Consider the following 26,214-nt stretch of genomic DNA (forward strand, 5'->3'; position numbering starts at 1 on the left):
TCTGTAGGTACCGCTCACCAGTCGTAGGCAGAGATTATGAACTGGATCAAGTCGCTTAATGTAGGACTGCCTAGCTGCGCCATAAACTACACTACCGTAGTCGAGGATGCTACGTACAAGGGACCGGTATACTATACATAGTAGACATGTTCTGTAAGATCCCCAGTGCTTGTGCGATAAAACCTTGAAGATATTTAGTGCATTATTTGCTTTAATTTTAGTTGTGTTAATGTGGGCCAGGAAGTTCAGTTTTGTGTCAAAAGTTACGCTTAAAAATTTATAGTCTTCTTTGACCAGCAGCATTGTACCATCTAAGATGAGAACTGGACTGCAGCGTAACCCTCGCTTCTGGGAAAAGAGAACTGTAACAGTTTTGTGTGTTGAAAAACGGAAACCATTTTTGTCAGCCCATTGTGTTAGATTATTTATCATTATTTGTAGTTGTTTTTCACAGGTGGGCAAGTTTGAGGCACGGCAAGCCACTTTCAAATCGTCGACATATATTGAGTGCACAACAGATGACAGGATGATCTTATTAACAGAGTTCATTTTGACTATGAAGAGTGTAGTGTTCAGAATGCAACCTTGTGGAACGCCATTTTATTGGTGTAAATGCACGTGAAAATAGTGCCGAGACGTACTTGAAATGGTCTGTTTGACATGAAATCGCATAGACAATTTAGCATTCTTCCGCGAATTTCCAGGTCAGCCAGGTCTTTCAAAATTCCATATCGCCACTGGTATCAGATGCCTTTTCTAAATCAAAGAAAACCGCAAGACAGTGTTGTTTGTGCAGAAACGCATCACATATTTCATGTTTTAGTCGCACGAGATGGTCAATGGTGGAGCATCCCTTTATGTATCCCCACTGGTGCTTGTCTATTAGGCTTCTTGTTTCAAGGATGAATGTGAGTTATGTTTATAATGCTCTCATAGGATTTGGCTAGACAAATTGTTGTGCAATGGGTCTATAGCTGCTAGGGGATGTTGCAGGTTTACCAGGTTTTAGAAAAGGCACTGCTACTGCATTTTTCCTATCTGCAGGCATTACTCCACTCCCATATCTTGCTGAAAAATTTCAGCAGTGCCCCTACCGATGCTTGAGATAAGTGAGCCAGCATTGTGTAGTGGACACGGTCAAGACCTGTTGCCATTTTTTTACCAGCAGAAACAACTCTGTTCAATTCATGTATTGTGGTGGGGTTATTATACATTTCAGCTGAAGCACCAGTGGTGGGCAGTCTCTGCTTTTCCACCGACTCTTTATATTTTAAGAATGTATTTGAATAGTTTGCTGAGCTGGAGATGTTGTAAATGTGTTCACCTGGTAAGTTGGCCTGGTCCTGTAGTGTTGTTTGTGTGCCTGGACATGTAAGTAGTGGTATTGTGTATGACGAGCGCTCTCCTCTAAATTTTCTCACCTGGTCCCACATTCGTTTTGATGTGACCGTACTAATAATTAAAGATATGTATTCTTGCCATGATGATTTTTCCGCTTGTCTTCGAATAAATCGTGCTTTGGCTTTGGCCTGTTTGAAGTTTGAGAGGTTGCTATAGGTGGGGTACCTCCATAGGATTCCCTCGGCATTATTTTGTTCTTTTTTAGCATCGGTACACTCCTTCGTCCACCAGGAATTTAGCTTTTTGCGCACAATACCTGATGACTGGGGTATCACCTTTTCTGCAGCTGAGATAATGACCTCAGTGAATTTTTTGTTAAGTTCATGAATGCTTAGGTCTGGCGAAAAGACATCTTCCAGTTTCAAGTTCTCCATAAAAACCAGCCAGTTAACGAGCTGTAATTTCCATTGGCGTGGCCTAGTGCTTAAGGTTGGCAGTGATGATAAGAGTTTAATGACTGCAGGTAAGTAATCAGTGCCATATGACATGTCGAGGATTTCCCATTTAAGATCACTAAAAAGAGATGGTGAGCAAAAAGCTAAATCTAAGCAACCAAAAGTGCAGGAAGTCAGTGAAAAGTAGGTCGTGAGCCTGAGTTTAATAGGTAGATGTCATTGGACAGAATAAAATCTTCAATGAGTTGCCCTCTTTGGTCAGTTTTGTCACTGCCCCAAAGAGTACAATGAGCATTAAAGTCTCCGACTAAAACAAATGGCTCCAGTAACTGATCTGTTAAATTTTCTAGGTGTTTAGTAGTAAAGTGGGTGTGTGGTGGAATATACAGTGAACAAATGGTGATGGTTTTGTGAGACAGAATGGTGACGGCTATGGCCTCGAAAGATGTATTCAGTTGAACAATTCGGGTAGGAGTCCCTGCATGACTCTAGCAACTACTCCTGACAAGCGGCTGGAGTATTGCGGTCCCTTCGGACAACGGTGAAACCTTTGAGAATGTGACTATTTTTTGGACCAAGATTCGTTTCTTGAAGACACACTGGAACTGGCGAAAAAGTGTTGATAATGTATTTGATGTCTCCTATATTGTGTATAAGACCTTGCAATTCCAATGAACATGATCATGAACAGCAGGTTGCCATTATCCCTCAAGAGAAAAGTGTATAACCAGCTATGTCTTACCAGTACTCATGTATGGGGTAAAAACCTGGAGGCTTACGGAAAGGGTTCTGCTCAAATTGAGGAACACTCAACGAGCTATGGAAAGAAGAATTATGGGTGTAACGTTAAGGGATAAGAAAAGAGCAGATTGGGTGAGGGAACAAACGCGAGTTAATAACATCTTAGTTGAAATCAAGAAAAAGAAATGGGCATGGGCAGCATATGTAATGAGGAGGGAAGATAACCGATGGTCATTAAGGATTACGGACTGGATTCCAAGGGAAGGGAAGCGTAGCAGGAGGCGGCAGAAAGTTAGATGGGCAGATGAGATTAAGAAGTTTGCAGGGACGACATGGCCACAATTAGTACATGACCGGGGTTGTTGGAGAAGTATGGGAGAGGCCTTTGCCCTACAGTGGGCGTAACCAGGCTGATGATGATGATGAATTCCAATGTACAATGAAAGCCATGGTTGTAAAATGAAAAATGTGCTGATGTTTGAGAACTTACAAATTAATGGTGAGATGCGATATGGAACATTATACGTTTGCTGGATGGTAACCGCTCAAGTAACCTGTTAATTTTTCAGTGCAGTAATAAGGAGCTTGTCCTTCTTAGAGCGCTCAAAAGAGCGCTGTTCCTTTGGTGTCAATGATGCTGGGGTTTTGGTATCGACCTCCATTGCCTTCTCTGAGGCGCTGCATGATTGAGAGCTAGGCGCTGAGACAAGCACCTCGGGTCTTGGCGTTCTGTTTAGTCTTGGGACCTGCGGAACAGCTGTCTGCAGGGCCGTCTTGGATGATGGTGGAGCAGCTCTAGCTACTGCCACCAAAGGGGCGGATGGAGTTGCTATGGGACCATTGACTGTGACCCCTGTAGACTCCTGAGACCGATGTGGTGCTGGCCCCTGCTGCGCCACATTGGCATAGCTTATTTGACGTAAAAGTGAAAGCCTATTCCTCACTTTGAAAAAATGAAATCTTCTCTTTTACTGTAAGCGCAATCACCTCCTTCTCCTTCTTCCAACGGGGACATGATTGTGAATTGCAGTTTATACAGCATGGGGGAGCGTTACAGTTTTCAGATGGGTGATCGTTTGCACTGCATTTCGGGCATGTTTCTTTGCTTCTACATGATTGTGATGCATGGCCGAACCTCTGGCACTTGAAACACTGCCTTGGGTTCAGTATATATGGTCTGACATTGATCTTTAGATATCCTGCTTCGAGAGAGGTGGGGAGAATACTAGTACGAAATGTAAGAATCACATGCTTGGTGGGGAGTTCGTTGTTTCTTCGGCTTGTAATTTTTTGAACTTTGATCACATGTTGTTCTCAGAACCCCTCGAGGAGTTCCTCATAACTCAAGCTGAAAATATCTTCCTCTGAGATAATGCCCCTGCAAGAGTTTAATGAGCGATGGGGAGAAATTGTTACTTTGATTTCACCAATACTGGCGAGTTCGGACAGCTTTTGCACTTGTTCTACGTATGTTCCTCAATTCTATTAACAGGTCTCCGCCAGTCATTTTAGAGGCTTTGTAGTCTGCCAATTTTTTCTATGAGGCATTTCGCCACCAAGAAAGGGGATAGTTTACGCATACTTAAGTGTTCCTTCAATATGCAAGACGTGGCAACGTGGGAAGCTGTCTAGGTCGGTTTGGAGGGTAAATTGAAAAGGTGCATCGGTGCGAAAGCTTCTGCCATAACATGGCTTCAAATTTCAGCGGCGGCGGTAGCCATCCACCACCGAACCCAACAAGGGGACGCCACAGGTTCAGAGAGGCCTGCAGGCGCCAGCTATGCACCGCCACTGTAGCCTCATGTGTATGCCCAAGACTGGGTGTATTGCACACGGTTAACCCTTGCCGCCAGGAAATTCGGAAGTAAGAATTAGTGAAAAGAAGACAGGAAAGATGAAAAGGCTAGAGAGAAAGACGAAGATTGAAGAGGAGGACAGGAAAAGGCGACTGCCGATTTCCTCCAGGTGGGCCAGTCTGGAGGTGCCGGCTATGTGAAGCAGAGGCCAAAGAGGTGCGTTGCCTCCCCCGGGGGGCGGGGGCATAAAGGTCCAAACACCCGGCATCAGCTCAACCCCCAGGATTTCCCCAGACACGGCTAAGCTGCGCACAGCTACACGCGGGAGGGGCCCACCCTCGTGTGCGTGGTGTCACACCACGTACCCAACCACACCAAACGCCTGCTGACGCAGCCGCCCCTGCGGGGAAATGCATAAATGATGTGAAGAAGAATGCTGCCTCCAATGCACTAGTAGAAAATGTGGCAGCTGCCAGATTGACTGAGACAAACTTTGCATAATTGTAAAGAAAAAGAAAGTGTATTTCATGGCTGTACCTCCACAAATTTCTATTAGCATTTAGTTGCCTAGTGCTTCGTTTTCAGCCTCTCTATATGGCTTTCATAGATTACGAAAAGGCATTTGATTCAGTAGAGATACCAGCAGTCATAGAGGCATTACATAATCAAGGAGTACAGACCGCTTATGTAAATATCTTGGAAAATATCTGCAGAGATTCCACAGCTACCTTAATTCCACACAAGCAGGAAGATACCTACAAAGAAAGGGTCAGACAAGGAGACACAATCTCTCCAATGTATTCACTGCATGCTTGGAAGAAGTATCCAAGATATTAAATTGGGACAGCTTAGGGGTAAGGATCAATGGCGAATATCTCGGCAACCTTCGGTTTGCAGATGACATCGTCTTATTCAGCAACACTGGGAACAAATTACAACAAATGATTGAGGACCTTAACAGACAGAGTGTAAGAGTAGGGTTGAAAGATTAATATGCAGAAAACAAAAATAATGATCAATAGCCTGGCAAGGGAACAAGAGTTCAGGATCGCCAGTCAGCCTCTAGAGCATGCGAAGGAATATGTTTACTAGGACAATTACTCACAGGGGACCCTGATCACGAGAAGGAAATTTACAGAAGAATAAAATTGGGTTGTTGGAGAAGTATGGGAGAGGCCTTTGCCCTGCAGTGGGCGTAACCAGGCTGATGATGATGATGATGAAAATTGGGTTGGAGCATACACGGCAGACACACTCAGATCCTTAGTTGAAGCTTACTATTAATTATCACGAAAGAAAGGTGTAGAATCAACGCATTCTACCAGTGCTAACATATGGCGCAGAAACTTGGAGACCAACAATGAAGCTCGAAAACAAGTTAAGGATTGCACAAAGAGCGATGGAACGAATAATGCTAGGCATAACGTTAAGAAACAGAAAGAGAGCAGTTTGAATCAGAGAGCAAACAAGTATAGCCGATATTCTAATTGACATAAACAGAAAAAAAGAAGCAGCTGGGTAGGTCATGTTGCGCAGGCTAGATACCCGGTGGACCATTAAGGTTACAGAATAAGTGCCAAGAGAAGGGAAGCCCAGTTGAGGGTGGCAGAAGACTAGGTGGGGCAATGAAATTAGGAAATTCGCGGGCGCTAGTTTGAACTGGTTGGCGCAGCACAAGGATAATTGGAGATCGCAGGGAGAGGCCTTCGTGCTGCAGTGGACATAAAATAGGCTGCTGCTGCTGATGATGATACATTAGTGCATCTAATAAAATACCTCCTTTTGGTATTTCGTTAATCGCACTTTTCAATGCACTGTGGCCAATCCCCCCCCGTGGGAACGAATCACGTTTTGGTGCAACAACAACAAGTCGCAGGCTATCCAGACACACACACACACACACATAAAAAAAAGAAAACTGAATTGCTGTGATTACAATCTTGTGCCTGCAAACAAAAGAGTTGGGCACTAAAACAAATTTAAGCTTGTCGTTTCATGCAGTTTACCTTTTTTGACAAGGCTTCCTTAGGAAAGTCAAATCGTCAAAAAATTATTAAGTTCACATTTTTAGTCAGCATCTTTTTGTATGATGCAGTATGATGCAGCATAAATGAAAACTCAAACTGCCAAAGAGGAGCAGGGTCACTCGTGACAGCAGCAGTGCTGTCCAATTTACAGGCACTTGTATATATATAGCACCAGAGCCTTAGAAGGACTGGCTTGTGCTTGAAGGACATTTGGCTGGTGGTTACACTTAAGTTGTCGCTGCATTCCAATACATGGACCAAAAGCGCCACGGGTGTCCTGCCAAGCTCAACGAGTCCACAAAGGGTGAGCATGCATCTTGCTTGCATTCACCCGGAAGCCAATGCGTCTTGTTGGAAATAAAGTGTTGCCTTTGTTTTATTAGTACTATTGTGTCCGACGCCCGTAAAACCAAGTTGTGTGGAAACTGTGCTCGTGGCACAGGAGCTATGGGTGGAACTGGCTGGAATGATCCAACTGCAAGGAGAAACGAGGCGCTTTCAACGCTGCCAACAGAACAGGAAGCTTGCTGTTCTTGTACCATGTCGCAATCGTCGAACAAGATTAGATTAGACCAATCAAATCTTTATCTCCAACAGTTGGGGGTCCCTTAGGCGAACAGCGGTGGCAACACCGCCTGAAGATAACCTCGAGGCCCACGTGCATGACAGCGGTATTACGATTCATACGTTCAAAAACAAATTTACAATAATCAAGTAAAAAATGCAGTTTTAAAAAAATTAAATGAGTTTGTGCAAATAAGTACAACAACGGAATAACAGAACAAATAAGGTCAATATAGAAGTACACTGAAGAGTAATGAAACATACTTTATCATGTTTGGGCAGTATAAAAGACATTAGACAAGAGTTAGAAAAAATTCACGCATTTCTTTTTTTGTAAACGTAGAAAAGTTAGCGTCTTTCTCTTCATATTTATTAAGTAGGGACGTGAATCTAAGAGACTGCAAAAAATAGGTTGTGCAAGAATGAGGAAAAAGCCACTTGTCGGCGCTGCGGGTGCGTGAATCGGTGTAATGCATGCTTATACTAGATAAATCTTTATTAACACTTTGAATTGTTCCTTTGGGAAGAAATAAGCATACATTAAACAAAAATCGAATATGCGTTTCACACTGAATATCTTGTAGCGGGTAAACAATGTAACTGTAGAACTATTGCGCAGGACGTTTGCAATATACCAAAGTGCTCTTTTCTGCAATAGGTTAATTTTATTTACGTTACTAGGGGTTGTGGTGCCCCAGACTAACAGGCAGTAATTTATATGGGAAGAAAACAGAGCGTGATAAATCTGAAGTTTAGCTTTTTCTGGAAGAAAGTGCCTACATTATGACAGAACACCAGCAGCACTCTATAGTCATTTACTCAGTGATTAAATATGACACGTCCATGTCTTATGACCAGAAAAAGTCACGCGCCCTGAACTTTATGTTTCTCCACTATTTCAACGGGTATTCCCTAAAGCGTTAATGATTGGTTCACGTTGACTTCAGTGCCTCGGAATCTAAAAAAAGACAGCTTTTGTTTCTTTTTTTGCATTTATTCGTAGGCCGTTAGCAGTGGACCATTGCAGCACATCTGAAAGTACACTTTGAGTTCTGGCAACAATTTCAGTTGGATTTTGTCCAGAAACAAAAATACTAGTGTCATCCGCATAAAGCAGGAATGAGGCGTCATTGTTTATCTTAACAATATCATTTACGTAGATAATGAAGAGCATTGGTCCTAAAATGCTTGAGGTACGCCACAAGAAATGGTTTTAAAAGACGAAAAACAGTTAGCAATTGAGACGCATTGTTTTCTCTCAGACAGATAAGAAGTAAACAATGAATTAGCTACACCATGTATAAGCACTTCATTTCCAGAGTAAAATGTAATAGTTTAGGGTATCGAAGGCTTTAAATGAAAACACCCAGCGTAAGCTTTTTTTCTTCCATGTTATTAATTATTAGTTCTTTTTGAGCTAACAGTGCAGTCTGTGTAGATTCCGGGATTATGTCGCAGAGCATGTGTTTTTTTACGTGCATTGCCAATCCGCCACCACGGCGGCCACTTCGATTGATAAAATAGTGATAGTGAAATCAAAGCCTCCATCTAATTACTTCGTATCCCTTTATAAGATCGCCGGGCACAAACGGCTCTGTACGAACTGCTAATGACGGATTGCAATCCCAACCTGCGCGATTTTTCACGGAAGGTGACGTTGCTTAGGATCTTGTTTTGTCGTTGGATTGCCTCAAGACTAGCTAAAACAGATCGCTCGCGTCGACTTCCACCCAATGCCAAGTAGTGATGGTGTTGTGCCAGCTATGATACACACCGAAGCACCAAAGATCCAACTACTACCGTCCCTGGAAAGCAGTGGGGACATCGCAAAAGTATGACGGTTGCAACGATGGAAAGTGAACGTGCGTCACCCTTAAGCGGCTGTGCTCTTTGCCTCCCATGCAGGCGCCGACGTGATCGTTGTCTTTGTTTATCATGTGTCGCCCCAACCCGACGCGATTCCGCAGTGCTATGGATTTCACTCACCACTGCTGCAGCTGCGCTAAGGTAACGTTCGTTGAGGCCGCGTACGCTTGCACATCGAAGTTAAGACGAGCACGACCGCTGGCACAACACATGAGATGACAGGCGACGACTGGCAGATGCATTGGATCCATAGAGAAAAATCCAAGGATTCACAGTAGACAACACCGGTAGAACAAATTATAGAAATACATTGTGGAAAAAAATTAACTGTGCTAACAATGCTTAAAAGCAGGCATAATACTTGTTATTTGGGAGACTTTATTCGAACATACGGCGACGACGCTCGCCGAAGACGACGCAAAACGAAAACACCCTCCTCCTCCTCTGCCAGTTGAGACCGAGAAGCTCGTAGTTGCTCGTAGTTCGGTGTGGCATGGGGTGAGGCTGGGTAAAGTGTGACGATGTCGGGAAGAGGAGTGTGCAAGTAAAAAAGATGTTTGACACAACTTTGGGTGAGTCGACGAAAGTTTTGCCTGCCGTTGCCACTTTGCTAGGCAAGCTCCAGTGCGCTCGATTCTCACTATCTGCCTATTCTCGGACATTGCAGAGCCAAGGATTAGGCCTAGGCCCGTTAGCGCTTTTTGTATACGTTTCCAAGAGGCTGCCGAGCCGTTAGAAAGGTTCGTTCGCGTACATGCTTGACCAACCCATTTAGTTCCCGCGTGCTTGTAGTCGTCGAGCACGTGGACGGTGGTACCGCAGTTTCGCTTGGTCGTTCGTGTCGCGGTCCCTCTCCCCTACAACGGCATTCGGATCCTCAGCTGTTTCAGCGGCGAAGCGAGCTTGCTGAGTCGCTGCCGCACGGCTTGAATGACAGAATGCCGCTAGCCTGTATCGAGGCTGCATCTTTCAGTGAGGCACGGTGTCACTTTGCTTTATGTCAAGCGAAGAAAGTTTTGAGTCGCGTGAATACAAGCTTTGCGTCTTTCGACACAAGATAACGGTGATAACCCCTGAAGAGAGACGGGAGCGGCCGTGTCATATATGCGATAAGGAAGATTCTTGGAAGAAACGTGACTGCTCTTTTGGTTCCCCTCTTGATTTGGTAAATGGGTGTTTTACTGTCGAAATTTTTTCCATACAAAAGTAAAATGAAAGTTACCAATAATAAACGAGAAAAAGGAGTTTTATAAATAAGATTTGGGTCATTTCGGTTATTGCGGTAACTGCACAGTCCCGGAACATGATGCTGGCCGACAGACTGACACGAACGCTTGCAGTTGGGGACCCTCACCCAAGCCGGGTCATGCACTAGATTGTGATGGCTTATTGCCATCCCCATTGAATCGGGGTGGTGACAGTCACCTAGCCTGCTCTGTTAATCAGGTATGCTATACATGCTTTTCATTCTGTCATATTTGTATACATCTCCTTCATCTTTTTTCTCTTCCTCAAAACTTTGTCTGTAACCTATGTAACCACCTATGTCTGCAACGAATCCAGTCCCATGAATCTCATCCCTGCTTTTTTCCTGCCAATACTCCAAACATCTCTTGCTTATCTTGACCGGTTGATGCTTCCGTGCACCTTGGATCCCTCCTGGAAGGCGTGTGTTACCTGTGGGTCCCGCTGGGTGGTGTCCGGATTTCTGCTGCAGCACACGCCCCGTGTTGTTGCGAGTACTTGCTCCCGCATGTTGTTTTTGATCTTAGGCAACCAGCTCAAATAACATGACACTGCCCTTTGTGTTATCGTGCACATTTTCCCTTCTGAATTCTTACCCTTCTTGTAACTCTCCATGATCCTTTTTGTTTGCATTCTCTGCATCCAATTCGCTGCCTCTCACTTTCTCTTCGATGACTCCTGGTGGTTCGGTCAACCCGGTACCTGGTCGCCAACCTTCTCGAGCTCCATTCTGTGTTGGTGCTTTTAAGGTGCGGATACTTGTGCACTTTAGCCGCCCATTTATTTTGATCCATGCACTTTCTTCAAAACTAATTTTGCTCTGCACTTGTCTGACTTCAAGGAGGCCCAATCCATATCACCCTGCACTGCCTCATTTGTTGTTTTACTGTGGGCTCCCAAAGACCTACCAATCTTTGGTTAACTTCCAACCTCGACACAATATCCAATTTGAAATGCAGAGTGGCATTTGCAAACATTAGCGCTTGCACCATTACTCCTTTCCAGATTCCACATACCACCTCATATTTATTGGGGCCTCAAAGTACCATGTTTCATTATTGCTGCATTCTGCTTGCCATTTATTTTGAGACACCCCTAGGTGCTGGAACCACAACTAATCTTATCACATCCCTCCCCCCTTTATTTAGATAGGGCCAGAACAGTGTTTTGAGGTGATTAGTGCAAAACCGTTTGTCACACCCTGGTACTTGGATGAAAAACAGGAGTGCTAACTGCTGTGACAGCAGGTTCTGTGGTTTCCTTTGGCATGCCTTCACCATAACCTTGCCCAAGATTGGGGCGGTCTGAAGTTTACGGCCTTTAAACTGTGCTGAGGCTTGAAGCTACATCTGGAGCTAAAGGACTGTTGAAATCCTTGTCAGGATTGTCGCCTTGGTGGAGCTGTGATCCAGGTCTCGTTTTAAATGCCGTCCACCACGGAAGAATCGTGCTGCTTGGTGAGGACAGCAGTAGCCACGGTGGGCTAGGACAATCTTCAGGTTGGCCCAAAAACCTAAGTTTTGTCCCTTGCTCACATCTGATTTTCTGTTTAAGCTGCTTCTGCAGTACCTTAGTCCCTAGGTCTGGGTGGAGCAGGTCCAACGCTGTCGTCCACCCTAACAACAGATCCGAAGGGCAGCAGCTTTCGTGTGGCCTAGACACCTCAAGAGCATGCAGGCAATTTGAGTGCGTGACTGGAGCTCCAGTCTTGTTTTCAACTTGCTTTTAACAGTCGGCACTGTTGGATGCTGTGTTGGCATCAGTGTTCACCTCACATTGTTTCTCTTGAAAAATGTCTTGTACAGCTTACTGGTAAACGCAGACCCATCGTCAAAGACCACCATAGTTTGCAAACATAGTTTGCATGCATGCAGTAGCTGATTTGCTTCCTGTTTTGATAGCATGTCATGACAGTATTCTCATCCTTGGAATGCAACTGTAATGAGTTGGTATGTTGACTAAATGGCCAAGCTTTGGTGAAATTTGTCAAGTAGGCAACAAAGCTGACATTTTTTTGTTCTAGGTAAACAATGCTAAAAAAAAGAAGGGGTCAAAGAAAAAGTGGGGAGCACTGTTTTAGCATCACCATGCATCTTGACCGACCCACCCAACTTCTTGTCATATTTTTGTGCCTACATTCCAGGCTGTCAAAGTAAATAAACTTTACCACTCAGTTCTGATTAGATGCAAGACTTGCATCTATTCAGAACATCTAAGCTAGGCAGGTTTGGAAGGTGGGGGTCATATTGCATGTGCATGTTGTTAGGGGGTACCATTTTTGGAACAGCTAGAGATTTAACAGGTGGTTAGGAAAGATGCACATTCTAATTTGGCTTTGCAAAAATGGAATAGCTTGACAGAGAGAACATGGCCCTAGGGGTCGTCTAAGAATGTCAAGGGTGTGGTTGGCATCGTTAGTGGCATTTAATATGTGCAATGGACAGTTTAAATCATTGCTTTAATAAATACCTAGCAATGTCTAGGTATTTATTAGTCACTAATGTAAATAAGTTTCATTAAAGGACCACTGATAGCCAAATTCTTGTTTGTGGGTTTTATGTTTTATTGAGTAGGTCTGTCTAGCAACCACAAAATTTATTTATTTGAACATACTGCAGCCTCAGAGGCTATTGGAGGACTGGGATAAATAACGAACATTTATAAGCAAGCTTGTGTGAATTGTTTCAGTGGTAGTGAACAGAGGTTGCCCTATAATGAATTCCAAATTTCAATTGTTGATGGAAAAACTGTTTTTAAGGGAATCAGTGTGGGTAAGAAAGGTTGAGATATTTAGAGTGAGGTGACTCCTCATAGATTAGGGTTTGAAAGAAGTCAAGCAGTTATCTGGAGAGAAGAGACAAGGAGAATGGATTAACATGTGAAGGAATTTCAGGCATTCAAGTTTGCCACACTCTACAACAGGAGTGAGACCAAGCAGAGGGAAGAGAGGTGGCAAAAAGTCCTTGTCATATCTCCTACAAACAAAATGCCCTGCCATTTTCTTTTTTCTTTTGCATCGATGCTTTTTTTTTTTTTTTTTTTGCAGTGATCCTAGTTTTTTGACGTCACAGTGTCTGTATAGATTCCATACAATGCAGCCATATTTGAGGATGGGGTGAATGAGGGTTTTATGTGTTAGAAGTTTAGTTTCTTGAGGAGGAAGACGCAGTGTACAATGTAAGTAACCTAGTCTTTTAAGGGCCTCAATATGTTTTGGCCATGACAAATCATGCATTAGTAGGATACAGGCACGTACCCAGGGGGGGGGGCGGGGGGGCCCGGGCCCCCCTCCCGAAATCAAGTGGCATACCCCCCCCCCCCCCCCCCTCCCCACCCACCGCCACCACTCCTCACACATTCCTAAAGCGCCGTCAGATCAATGTTGAGACTTGGCAGCTGTTCATCGGTCAGCATTATGCTGCCTTTTTCACTCCTTTTAGATGGCGGTAGTTATCGGCATCTCTTGTAATGTGAAGGACAGTTTTCTCATAGATTCCGCACCTGCGCGATTAACTCGAGATGCGTTCAGTTGTCGCCATCTATTCAACCGTCATGCGCATAGCTATTGCTTTTGTTAGTTCAACCTTCTTTGTTTAGGCTGATCCTGGGACCAGGAGAGGGATGCGGCTGTTACTCAGCTGACCTGTACTCCCATGGAACGAGTTGCGGCCGGAGAAAACACCGATTGCGTTTAACTTTTCCCTTTGCTTCATTATTTCCTTGAGTTACGGCTCGCCGCGACGCTGGCAGATGCCCGGAACCATATACACGTGATATGGGTTAGATAAGGTGCGAAATAAAATAATGTGAAAGAGCGTCCATAATGAAAACCTACAATAACCCTTAAACCCATAAGCAAGATGACTGTCGCCCGTTACCTCGTCTGTTTTTCCCTAATTGTATAGCACTTTTCGCGTAAAATTGGCAACTGGAAACAAAAATCGCAAGGAGTTCAGAAATTAAGCGATCTACTAAGGGAGAGAGCCAAGGCAACAACCAAACTGCAAGCAAAAGCGAATAATAAAAAAGTTAACCGTTGTTTATGAGAATATTTATGGATCAACATCTTTTTATTTAAAAAGGAAGTAGAGAAAACGCCGCCGGAAGTGGAGAAGAATTACTTGTTTTGAATGACGCTTCTACAGTTATCGGTCGAACCGCCTCACGTAGCCGCTTCTCTGGTGTGCTTATGTGGGTGTTTTTCTAACCTTTCGCGGTGAGCGCAGTACGTCTAGAATCGCGGAGTCCTGCGCTCTACGCGGTTGTATGGGACTGGTGGCCGCACAGCGTTACGCAATTTGCGGAACTGTCAAAACTGATCAACAAGGCGAAAATAACTGATATTCGAAACTATAACATGAGAAAGACTGAAGAAGCCGTAAAAAATGAACGCAGCCTGAAATCAGTAAAAACGAAACCTGCCATAGGACAAACCATGATGTATGCACTAAAAGATAAGAAGGATAATATCATCAGCAATCTCGAAGATATAGTAAAAGCAGCGGAAAAATTCTAAGCTGACCTGTATACAGTACCCAGAGGAGTACGATACCTCACTTAGAAACAGTAATGAAAATGATACAGAAACACTCCTATAACTAGTGATGAGGTCAGAAGGGCCCTGCAAGACATGAAACGATGAAGAGCGTGAGGAGAAGGTGGAATAAGTCTATTTAATCAAAGATGGAGGCGACACAATGCTAGGAAAACTGGCGGCTGTTTATACGAAGTGTCTATCGACTGCAAGGGTCCCAGAAAACTGGAAGAATGCCGACATTATACTAATCCACAAAAAAGGAGACGTTAAAGAATTGAAAAATTATGGGACCATTAGCTTGCTCCCAGTGTTATAAAAATATTTACCAAAATGATCTCCAATAGAATAAGGGCAACACTGGATTTTGTCAACCAAGGGAACAGCCTGGCTTCAGGAAGAGATACTTTACAATGGATCACATCCATGTCATCAATCAGGTTATCGCGAAATCTGCAGAGTATAATAAGCCTCTCTATATGGCTTTCATAGATTACGAAAATGCATTTGATTCAGTAGAGATACCAGCAGTCATAGAGGCATACGTAATCAAAGAGTACAGAACGCTTATGTAAAAAGCTTGGAAAATATTGCTACATGCGTATGGTATTTGTTTCTTTGAACGAGGCGCGTGGGCGCCATCACTCCAGAAAAGAGGAGGAAGAACGAACTGGGCTCGCGCTGTGAATCTGACCGGTCAGCGCTGCAACCGTTGTTGTAAATATAATCTGTAAATAGTTTCTCGTCTTACTGACTCGTCCTTCGCGTAAGAATATCTACAGAGGTTCTACAGCTACCTTAATTCTGCTCAAGAAAAGCAGGGAGATACCTATAGAGAAAGGGGTCAGACAGGGAGACACAATTTCTCCAAAGCTATTCACTGCGTTCTTAGAAGAATTCAAGCTATTAAACTAGGAAGGCTTAGCAGTAAAGATCGACGGCAAGTATCTCAGCAACCTTCGGTTTGCCGATGACATTGTTCTATTCAGCAACAATGCAGACGAGTTACAACAAATGATTGGAGACCTTAACAGAGAGAGTGTAAGAGTGGGGTTGAATATTAGTATGCAGAAGATGAAGATAATAATAAATAGCCGGGCAAAGGAACAAGAGATCAGGGTCGTCAGTCGGCCACTAGAGACTGTGAAGGAGTACATTTACCTAGGTCAATTAATCACAGGGAACCCTGATCATAAGAAGGAAAGTTAGAAGAATAAAAATAGGTTGGATCGCATACGGCAGACATTGCCAGCTCCTGACTGGAAGCTTACCATTATTATTGAAAAGTAAGGTGTGCAATCAGTGCATTTTGCCAGTGCTGACATATGGGGCAGAGACTTGAGTGCAAGTTAAGGACCGCGCAAAGAGCGATCGAACGAAGATTGCTAGGCATAACGTTAAGAGAGAGAAAGAGAGCTGTTTGGATCAGAGAGCGAACGGGTATAGACGATATTCTAATTGACATCAAGAGGAAGAAATGTAGCTGGGCAGGTCATGTAATGCACCGGTTAGATAACCGTTGCACCATTAGGGTTACAGAATGGGTACCAAGAGAAAGAAAACGCAATCGAGGACGACAAAACACTAGGTGGAGCGATGAAATTGGGAAATTCGCGGGCGCTAGTTCGAATCGGTTGGCGCAGGACAGGGGTAATTGGAGATCGCAGGGAGAGGCCTTCGTCCTGCAGAGGACATAAAACAGGATGATGATGATGATGATGATGATGATGATGCTGATGATGATGATGGAGGTGGTGCCCGCCCCCCCCCCCCCAAAAAAAAAAATCCTGGGTACGTGCCTGGTAGGATACCTAAATATTTGAATTCTAACTCTATTTAAAGTAATATTATTAAAGACATAGGCTAAGAAGGAAGGGCATGAGCATCATATAAAGGACGTGGAGACAGTTTTGGAAAAGTTGATATTCACTTGCCATGCTTTGGACCAGTTACCAAAGTCAGTGAAAGAATTGTTAAGGACAACATGATCAGTTGGAGACTCTATTGAATGATATAAAATGCAATGGTCTGCAAAAAGGTTTATTCTAGCTGATGTGTGGAAGGGGTGGGGGGGATCATTAATATAAAGCAGGAATAGAAGAGGCCCCAGTACTGAGCCTTTTGGAACCCCTGATGAAACAGGCATCAAAGGTGAGTTAGTATAGTTGAAACATACATATTTTCACGGCTCACTTGAGACAAGAGAAGAGAGCAGTATTTTATCGAAACAATTAGAACAAGAGTTCAGTTCAGGCTTCTTCTTCTCTAGCACCTCGCTTGCATACTCCAAGTAGCCGTCTTCGTAGTCAGCATAGTTGGGCACAGATGGCGTCACGGCATTTACCCCCCCCCCCCTCCAGAAGGAGCATCTGCCCCGTCTAGCTTTTGCAAGTGAAATTCTTTCCCTGCATTCTGCCATAGCAAAGCTAGAGGATCACGTGACTCACGCGTCATGGGCCCTGCCTTCCCCCTCCCTTTTTTTTCTTCTTTTTTTCTTGCACTGCACACTTCCTGTGACGGTCTGCGTCTGTCTCATTTCACGGAGTGCACGATTTTTCGTGCTGCGCACGAAAACACCCGACTGGAGGTATGAGTCACTGATACACGAGCACCGAACCAATGTAGAAAATAAGTTTTGTTCTTTGTGTGCGCGACTACATGATGTGGGAACAAGCAGACGAAACGGAAGTATATATCTCTTGCTAGGGCATGGAGTAAAACAGATTCGCAGACATTTGATTTGTAGGTCATATTCCTAAAGTTTAAATTGTTTGTTGAAGCAACAGATCAAACAAATAACTTATGTTGCCTTGAATAATTCTCAGTCCCATGTCACTGTGAGTGGCGTCACAGCACTGCACTTTACATAGGAGCACTTGTGCAATTGACGGCAGCTCTCCATCTGGGAGCACGGCGCCCGTAAGGAGAAGGGCGCACAGCGTTTGTTTTGAGATTTCAGCTCTTTTCACGGTCCGTTATGGTGTAATACCTTGCAGGCACAATAGTTAGCATGCCTTGTGTGCACTGCGCTTGTCAAGCTCAATATGGCCAGACCTGGTGAGAGGCCCATTAAGCAAGTATGTATGAGGTTCAGAAGATTTGCCCCTGTAGAAAGATATGAGAAACATCTCTTTAACATTTAATCATCATCATCATCAGCCCATTTTATGCCCACTGCAGGACGAAGGCCTCTCCCTACGATCTCCAATTGCCCCTGTCCTGCGCCAACCAATTCCAACTAGTGCCTGTGAATTTCCTAATTTCATCGCCCCACCTAGTCTTCTGCCGTCCTTGACTGCGCTTCCCTTCTCTTGGTACCCATTCTGTAACCCTAATGGTCCAACAGTTATGCAACCTACACATTACATGACCGGCCCTGCTCTGTTTTTTTCTCGTAATGTCAATTAGAATATCAGCTATACCTGTTTGCTCTCGAATCGTAACTGCTCTCTTTCTGTCTCTTAATTTTATGCCTAGCATTCTTCATTCCATCACTCTTTGCGTGGTCCTTAACTTGTTCTCAAGCTTCTTTGTTAGTCTCCAAGTCTCTGCCCCATATGTCAGCACCGGTAAAATGCACTGATTGTGCACCTTCTTTTTCAATGATAATGGTAAGCTTCCAGTAAGGGGCTGACTGGCGATCCTGAACTCTTGTTCCCTTGCTCGGCTATTCATGGCTATCTGTCTTCTGTATATTACGACCCCACCCTTACACCTCTCTGTTAAGGTCCTCAATCATTTGTTGTAACTCGTCTGCAGTATTGCTGGATTCAATACTGTTTCCCAACTTTTACACTATTCTTCAATTGCTTTTAAGTCACCCTGGGGTGCTGGATGTCATTAGGGTCAGCAATGGCACGGTAAATGTGAAGAGATTAATTTTGGATGAGACGTTAGACAGGTAAGAAATGTGTATTAAAAGAACAAGAGGGCTAAGGAGAGTTCCCTGGTGGACATGTAAATTGCCGGAGTTTTAACTCTTGTAACTGGTATTAGAAACAGCATTTGCAGGAACAAATTGTTGAAGCGGTGAGAGTTGAGTGAGTCAGTTTGAATGAATGATCGCTACACAACGCGAGGGAAACGCTTATGTGCAACAGGACGGTGCCTTGCACTGTGTAGGCATCATGAACAAATTGTTGCCAGTTTTAAGCAATTCTGTTAACCACGGAGCGTTAACCATGGCAGGTGTAGTGGTATGCACATGAGTTAAAAAAAAAAAAAAAAAAATCAGTGTCCTTCCAGTCTGTGAAGGTAAATGGCGCAACTGTCCATTGCCATGCGTCAAACATTGTATGCACATAAATGAAAGGTGAGGCGCTACTAGTCGCTCCTCCACAATCTTCCACACTCCCTTTAGGTTACATTTTATAAAAAGTGCGAGGAAACTGACCCAACAATGCAAAACGGGGAGTGCAAGTTTATAGTTTGGTTGAGAGCACCCCCCCCCCCCCCCCCTCCTAGAAGCACCTGGTCATGTCGTCAGCCATCAAGAAAGTGCAAAGGTATACACCTGCAGTATCAGCTTAATATCTGGTACAAGTTGCATTTGGACCCAATATATAAAACTTATTTTTGCAAGTTGGTGCATTGCTTGAAGCCGGCTTCACCTCTGCAGCGGGTCGGCCTGGTATTGCACTATCTTCGAGATCTGTTCATGGTTTTTGGTCTACAGACATCAATCCGCTAGAAACTAGCTATGTACAGCTTCACTGTAAAAGCTATGCTGTGCTAAAGCTATGCTAAAAGCGATGCTATGCTTATGTGGGATTCAGTGTTGACCCCTTAAAGGGGCCCCAGAACCACTTTTTATCTAAGTGGAGAAAGGCATCTGAAGTGAAAATGGCAATTTCAGAAATGCTTTGCTGCAAAAAGTACTTCATTGCATTCAGCAGAAGCTGAGTATTGGCAATCAAACTAAGCCTCCGAAGTGCTTCCCCTCCTTCTTCAATGTCTTGCACTGCGAAGGCTACAGCGGAGTGGAGCGTTCCCACAGCGCTCTACCCTCTAAATGTCATCATTCTTTGTCCTACGATGTTTCGAGAGTTAATTTTTTACACATTGTATTGAAGCATTTCATGTCATGAAAAAATAATAATAATAATAATTTAAATAATCCAGCGTGCTGGATTGGTCCATGCATTTCTGGTAAAGAACGGCCGAGGACGAGTGTGCTGCTCAGCTCATCAGTGGTACTTTGCATTTTCTAGCAATGCTATGGACGAGCCTAGTTTTGTCTGTGCTTAGATTTTGGTAGATGGCAGCACACAATCCATGGGACAGTGCAACAGAAACAAAATTATTTCAGTCGAATCCGCTTATGAAATATTCAAATGCCACAGAAACTAGATTGTTATAACTGATAATTGTTGAAACTGGGTTGCATGAAAAAATCTAAATAGGGGGATGGCAGAGCTGATCTTAGCAAACTAAAATGGCGGGGAGGCCAGTGCCCCTCCCTGCCACCTTCTTTCATCCTTCCTCCATCCGGCTGCTAATTATGCTCACTCGTTTAACTGCTTCCTGGGTGCTCCGATCACGTCTAACAAGCCGCAGCTGTCAGCGGTAAAGAATGACTGCTATAACTGCAAAGAGGGGTCATGGGTGGTAAGCGATATGCAAGCATCGCCGAAGCAGCGCTTGGGTGGGCCCAAAAGGGGCCTTTTAAAAAATGCGAGAATTTTGCTGCGGGAGCCTGTCAGCTTGAGAAATCCAGAAGAAATGCCGAGGGGAGATCACCACAAGCATCTCGCCACGCACGTCGCACTGCGTTGCACGAGAAAACCCTATGTCCGTCAGCCTCACCGACATCCTTCTCCAAGGCATCCAGGTGCTCCACGTAATGCAGTGGAAGGTTCCTCGCGACAACGAAGCCCCGGAGGGACTGAATCATCTGCTGGGCCTCCTGTCAGTACAGCGTTTAGGCAGCCTGCCCTACCGCATCGTTGCTGCCGTCGTCGCCGTCGCTATCCGATGCAAGCACGTTCGCAACGATCACCTCCCCGGTTAGAAGCACTTAGTTTCCAAATCTATAGCCGTGCGCTTTCTTTTCACCGGCAGCATCGTGCATTGCCAATTATCAGTGAGCGGGTCAGTCTTCTTCCATTTCAGCAGCAAGTTAAAAGAGGCTGAGAAGCTGCGTGGCCAAGAACGATTTCGACGAAAAAGACAAACATGGGCAATTACGCTGCTTGCAGAACTGTGCTGAATCCACCAGCCAGCGAACAAGTTGGCGCTGTCCATGCGTTTTTCGTAGGGTGGCATGGCGTAGAGATGGACCACGGAGCAAGAAACATTTAGGAGTGGAAACTCCGCTGTTTGCGGCAACCAGAAAAGGTCACAAGCCTGCGGAGCCACTATCATGCTGGCGGCCGTTTCGGTTGCCACGCTCGCTCGCGCTGACGGGAGTTTCACCTCCTAATTGTCTTCCTCCACGAGATGGGCACAGCCCATTCATGTTCGGAGGGGTGGTAGGGCGACGGGAGAGAGATGCGCAAAAAGGCTGGAAAATGAGCGCGCGGTGGCTGTTGGAGCAGCGGGCCATTGTGCAGTGGCTTGAATTTCATGTTTTCATTTTTTCTTTTCACGGATTTTGTATTTCATTACCCTTTTCTCGGGCACCGAGCAACCAGTAACCAGACTTCATCTTATAACTGATTATGCGGCATTGGTGCATTGTAGTAAGCGGGTTATTTCACCATGCAAAACATACAAAAGTTGACGGTGCAGCTGCTTGTCATTGTTATAACCGATATATTGTTAAAACCGGCATCGTTAAAAGTGGTTTCGACTGTAATGCGAATTCATTATATGCCCCATTACACGAAAATCCGTTCGTGTCTGCGTGGCTGAAAGTTGGTACCAAAAATGGTCGACGGCATAAAGAGTAAGAACACTTAATAAAATCTTTTATTGATGTCAAATTTCTTGTGGAGGTTCCTGTAAACAAAGAATAATAGCCTTGAAAAGAAAATTTAGTACATTTTGGGGTCTGGATGAGAATCGAACTTCGGTCTCTGGGGTGCGAGATGAGCATGCTTTGCCGACACCACAGCGGTTGCATGGTTCTGGCTGACGAAAGCTGTGCCTAGTGCGTGTGTTCACGACGTTCCAAAGTGTACAAGTGGTATAATGCTTTTGCATTCAGCAGTCTTTGAAGTGTATCTGCTGAATTTTCTTTGTGAAGAGCTAAAACATGTTGGCAACTATGGTTTTTAAAAATAATTCGTCCTTTTTGGGTCAGAAGCCAGGATAATAGTGTGGTACGAAATGGGCTAGTGGGTTAAAGAAACCTTTTGGGGTTGGGTGCTCCTATCGTAAACTGTGTTCTTAATGACCATTACAGAAATTTGCTTAAATGAAGTATGGTTATCGTTTCCGAGCTAGCAAACTTTCTGCACCATGCTTTGCAGCATCGGGAAGATATTCATTATTCACTCGAAGCCCTTTTTAGGCCATCATTGAGTTTTCACAATAAAAAAAAAAATGGCCGTCGACGAGAGTGCTCGTTGTTGTGTTGCAGCAGGAGAGGCCTGTATTGAAACCAGCCGCGCTTAGCAGATGGCCGAATGGAGCTGCGTGTGTGGCTGGAAGGTGGGCCGCAGCGGGTGGTGTGTGGCGTGACCGAAGCCACTACTTGCCAAGATGTGGTGTACGCACTGGCACAGGCGACCGCACAGACGGGCCGCTTTGCTCTCGTTGAGCGCAGCCGCCGTTCAGAGCGCCCCCTGGCGCCCTCGGACCGGCCGCTGCGGCTCCTTGCCCGCTGGGGACGCTGCGCATCAGACGTCCACTTCCTGTTGAGGCGATGCGGTCCCACCAGCACGGTGCCCAAGGCTGGCAGCACGTGAGTCACTGCAGTGCCTGTATTTTATGGGCTGAAAGAAAGCTGTTCTTGGAACAGCGTGACTAGTTCTTATCTTTATTTGTTTGACAGTACGGGATTGTCGGTATGCAGGAGACTAGAGGCAACGTTAAGGGCCTCCTGACTACGCCTCTAGCACCACATTGTACATTCACCACACTACGCAGCGCACATCAATGACAGCACTTACTTCACAGGTGTATGCACTAGAGAATAAGAATGTGCAGGTAATACAGAGCTAAAGATTTTCAAGCTGTGCATTACAATCTGTCTAATAGAAAATGAAACACACTTTTTTCAGAAAATTGAAAAACCCGCGTACTATACAAATGCAATTATATACAAAATCTCTGAACCAGAATACTGCACAATAATAAAAGAAAGGAAGATACGAAAGAACTATATGCAAGAGAGATAAGTACACTTCAGATCCACGCACCCTGGTAGCGCAATGGCTTTGACATTGCGCTTCTAAGCCCAAGAATTCAGGATCAAATCCTGGCCACATTTTCATGGGAGCGAAATGCAAAAACGTCAGGTGTACTGTGCATTGGGTGCACATTAAGAACCCTAGGTGTTGAAAAAATCTGCAGTAAACATATCAAGGCAGGTGAGGACGCGACCAAGCACATGCTAGGAGGGGGCATAGGTGAACAAATGGTAACATGCGCTGAAAGCTCCTTCCTCCTTCCCATCCAGCCGGATAGAAAAGGAGGGCATTCTGCTTGCTCCGCTTCACTCTCTGCTTCCCGCATATCTTTCCTCTTCATTTTTATGGTAGCTAGCGACCCATCGAACTTTTGCCTTTGGCTCAGGTTTGTGCGAAAAGTGGACCATGGGAGTGAGAAATCTTTTTGCAAATGACCATTGCACATTTTTTGGAGTTAAAATTCATAAGAGTATTTCTGTATTCAAATATGTGGGACTCTGCTGGCACCAACAGAGCAGTTTGAATTATCCGTCAATTCGAGTTGATGGGATTAACGAACTAGCTATATTTCCTGCAAAAGGCTGATTTAAATTATTTGGTACCACTAATGCTATTAACTGACTCATTTCAACTGAGAAGCTTGTAAATCAGGAATAAAGGAAAAGTCGTCCCATCTGGTTCCTTCTGACAATGGCAGTAATGAAACACGGAAACAGCATATCGCCAAACGCATGTAGCAGAGTGTAGTGCTGGTTGAAAGTGCAATGTGCTGTATTACAACAAACGCACATCGTTTGAAAAGGATATAAAATTTGGCGAGATTGTCCAAATGATTGCCGTGCCTAAATCGGGACAGCAAATTCGTACGCAGCTAAGGTGAGTCATTTTTACTTAACGACTGGAAACTAATCTGCAGAACTTATCTCCAAGGGTTTGCTAAAGCATGTCTCTGCACAGCTTTGGTTCTCCTTGAGCAGAATCATTTTTGGAAGTGTCTCTACATACAGTGGTTTCTTTCTCGCTTTCGCTGTGAGCAGCAACAACTGTTGTGTTCTCTCATGTACGTTCTAACTGAAAACAAATTGAATACCAAAGACTATTCGATTTGTATTTGCAATTTAGAATATTTTCACACTCTTAATTTTCTTCATTTCTCCCTCGGAACCCCCACTCATTTTTGCTCTTCATCTGTTTCCCCATTTCATTTTTCTTTTCTCATTTGATTTCTTCTGGCGTCTTCTTTGCTGTGTTGCTCGTTTTTAATCTTGACGTACTGCCGCATAAATTTATTCAAGTACACATTTTTTCTTTGCACTGTGCACGATCAAACCGCTTACCGGAAGAAATTGTGACTGCACCTGTACCTTTTTCTTATTTACTACGAGCACATATTTGCAGCGCCAATAGTTGTTGAACTGACTTTCTTTGTTGTATTGCCATAGGATTTTACTGCTGTATTATATGTCAAGCACATGCAGTGTATTTTGTATTGTCAGTTTTATTTGTTAGTTTATTCATTCATTCATTCATTCATTCATTCATTCATTCATATTGAAAGCCTATAGCTCTCATAGGCTAATATGGTAGGGGGGGTTGATAATGCAAACAAAACGTAAAAAAAGAAAGCCTCAGTGAAAATGCAATAATGAAAGGAAAACATGACTACCAGTGCAATCTGAACACAAAGCATTAGGTAAGGATGGAAACAGGGTCACAGGGTACTACAGGGTGACGGGTTGTCATGTCATTGCTGTCCAAGAAGTTAGGTATATGTACCGTCTCCTCAGATAGCTCATTCCATTTGTAAATTGTGCTGGGAAAAAATAGGTAGGAACATTAATGTGGCAGTTATATTCTATTATTTTCTTTTACTATTGGCTTTTCACTTCGATATGCAACTGAAAGTAGAAGTGTTTCCTTTCATGGCGCGCATTGATGTAGCGGCCACTTCTCAGACAAATGACAGACGGTGATCACACCATAAAAACTTTGGATATAAAGGGAGACATGGGTCTTAAAAACAAAGCAAAAAATGGTGAAAAAAAATCTAGATTTTTCAGTGTTATTTTCGAAATCTACAACTATTTTTCTACCTATCTGCCAAGTTTCTCATTTCTAGAATCAGTATTTTAGGCGAAATAATAATTTGTACGATGAGTTCAGGCTGAATTCGAGCCAAAATGAACCCCAATCTGGCCCTTACTTGTCACGCAGCTGCCGTTTCACACTGCATATCGCCGCCATCTCGGTCTTGTTTGAAAGAGTCGCCTTCCTGCTTAAATTTCCCACCACTGCCGGTCAGTTTTGGCTATTGGATGGTGCAAAATAAATCAATAAAGAAAAGCACAATATTTGTTCCCTATTGGCTGAACGAGCCCACGTGAGAAGACCATGCCACCCGATTGGCAGAGCCAGATGATGTCATCTGCTGGGCAAGCTGGCCCGCGCGCCGCCGTCGCACTGAGACGCCATGTTGAAAAACTGTGCGCAGCAACTGAGAAGCACGCAACAATGCCCGGGTGAGCGAGAAAGTATCATACACTGAACAAATTAGACAAAAAGCAGAAGAAATCTATGGTTGCTAATTTTACAGGTCGTCACACTTCCCCAAGATGTGGTGAGGGCGATGTAGAGGCTACATCAAGCGGACAAAACATCGAAGTTGGTGACAACGGCCTGGGTACAGCGTGTGCGCCAGCTCGCGAAGCCGACAGCGGCCGCATCCACCGTGACACGGTGATGCTGCAGCCTTCTGATGTGGAGCATAACAGGATTTGAACCGAGGAAAAACTCGAGGAACTCGCATCAATGGCAGCAACAAAATGGAAATCTGATTGTTTTGACCGAGAAAGCGGTGTGTTCGACAGTGCGCTTGGCGAAACGCATTCACGATCGTCAATTTGGATCTGCAAAACCAGCTTTCGAAGTTAGTAAAGTGCGCAGCGTGTGATAGCAGCAACGTTGAGTTGAAGAAAGGTGAGCGAGTATACGGCCTCGCTGTGAAACTTACTCTCATGTTTCTACTGCAGAGACGTTGCGTCCACGTTGAGCTCACCGCTTATGCGTGGCGATCAGACGGTGAACCCGTTCCTTCTAAATATTTTGGCAGTGTGTGCTAGGCAGAGCACTGGGAACCAGCAGACAGCACTTATATTTTTTCGGTGATGATCATTTTTCACTACGGTCTCCACAACAAGACGTTTCAGAACTATGTGGAAAAAAAATTGACCCCTGCAGCGGTTCACGCAGCCGAAGAAGTGATGACCAAAAGTGCACAATTGCTTCAGGAACTATCATCATCAGCCCGGTTACACCTACTGCAGGGCAAAGGCCTCTCCCATACTTCTCCAA

At 44.4% G+C, this 26,214-nt stretch overlaps 2 protein-coding genes across 5 annotated transcripts in view; one reads left to right on the forward strand and one right to left on the reverse strand.

The window, feature by feature from the left end:
* The window catches only part of LOC142580199 (RING finger protein 141-like), a 253,897-nt gene extending 244,715 nt beyond the window's left edge, over nt 1-9,182 (reverse strand). The window contains exon 1 of one of the 2 annotated variants that reach the window (XM_075691085.1): nt 8,911-9,182. The gene's annotated coding sequence lies outside the window, so the exon portion shown is untranslated. The remainder of the gene's footprint in view (nt 1-8,910) is intronic. The other variant, XM_075691086.1, reaches the window with a different exon arrangement.
* Nucleotides 9,183-9,217: 35 nt separating this feature from the next.
* Nucleotides 9,218-26,214, forward strand: part of LOC142580201 (uncharacterized) — a 95,230-nt gene continuing 78,233 nt past the window's right edge. The window contains exons 1-2 of one of the 3 annotated variants that reach the window (XM_075691088.1): nt 9,218-9,362; nt 22,130-22,415. In XM_075691088.1, the coding sequence (XP_075547203.1) occupies nt 9,344-9,362; nt 22,130-22,415 (305 nt within the window). In that variant the 5' untranslated portion in view covers nt 9,218-9,343. Of the gene's footprint in view, nt 9,363-22,091; nt 22,416-26,214 lie in introns of all 3 variants that reach the window. The other 2 variants (XM_075691089.1, XM_075691090.1) reach the window with 2 other exon arrangements.

This window comes from Dermacentor variabilis, chromosome 4, assembly GCF_050947875.1.
Source record: "Dermacentor variabilis isolate Ectoservices chromosome 4, ASM5094787v1, whole genome shotgun sequence".
Classification (NCBI taxonomy): Eukaryota; Metazoa; Arthropoda; class Arachnida; order Ixodida; family Ixodidae; genus Dermacentor; species Dermacentor variabilis.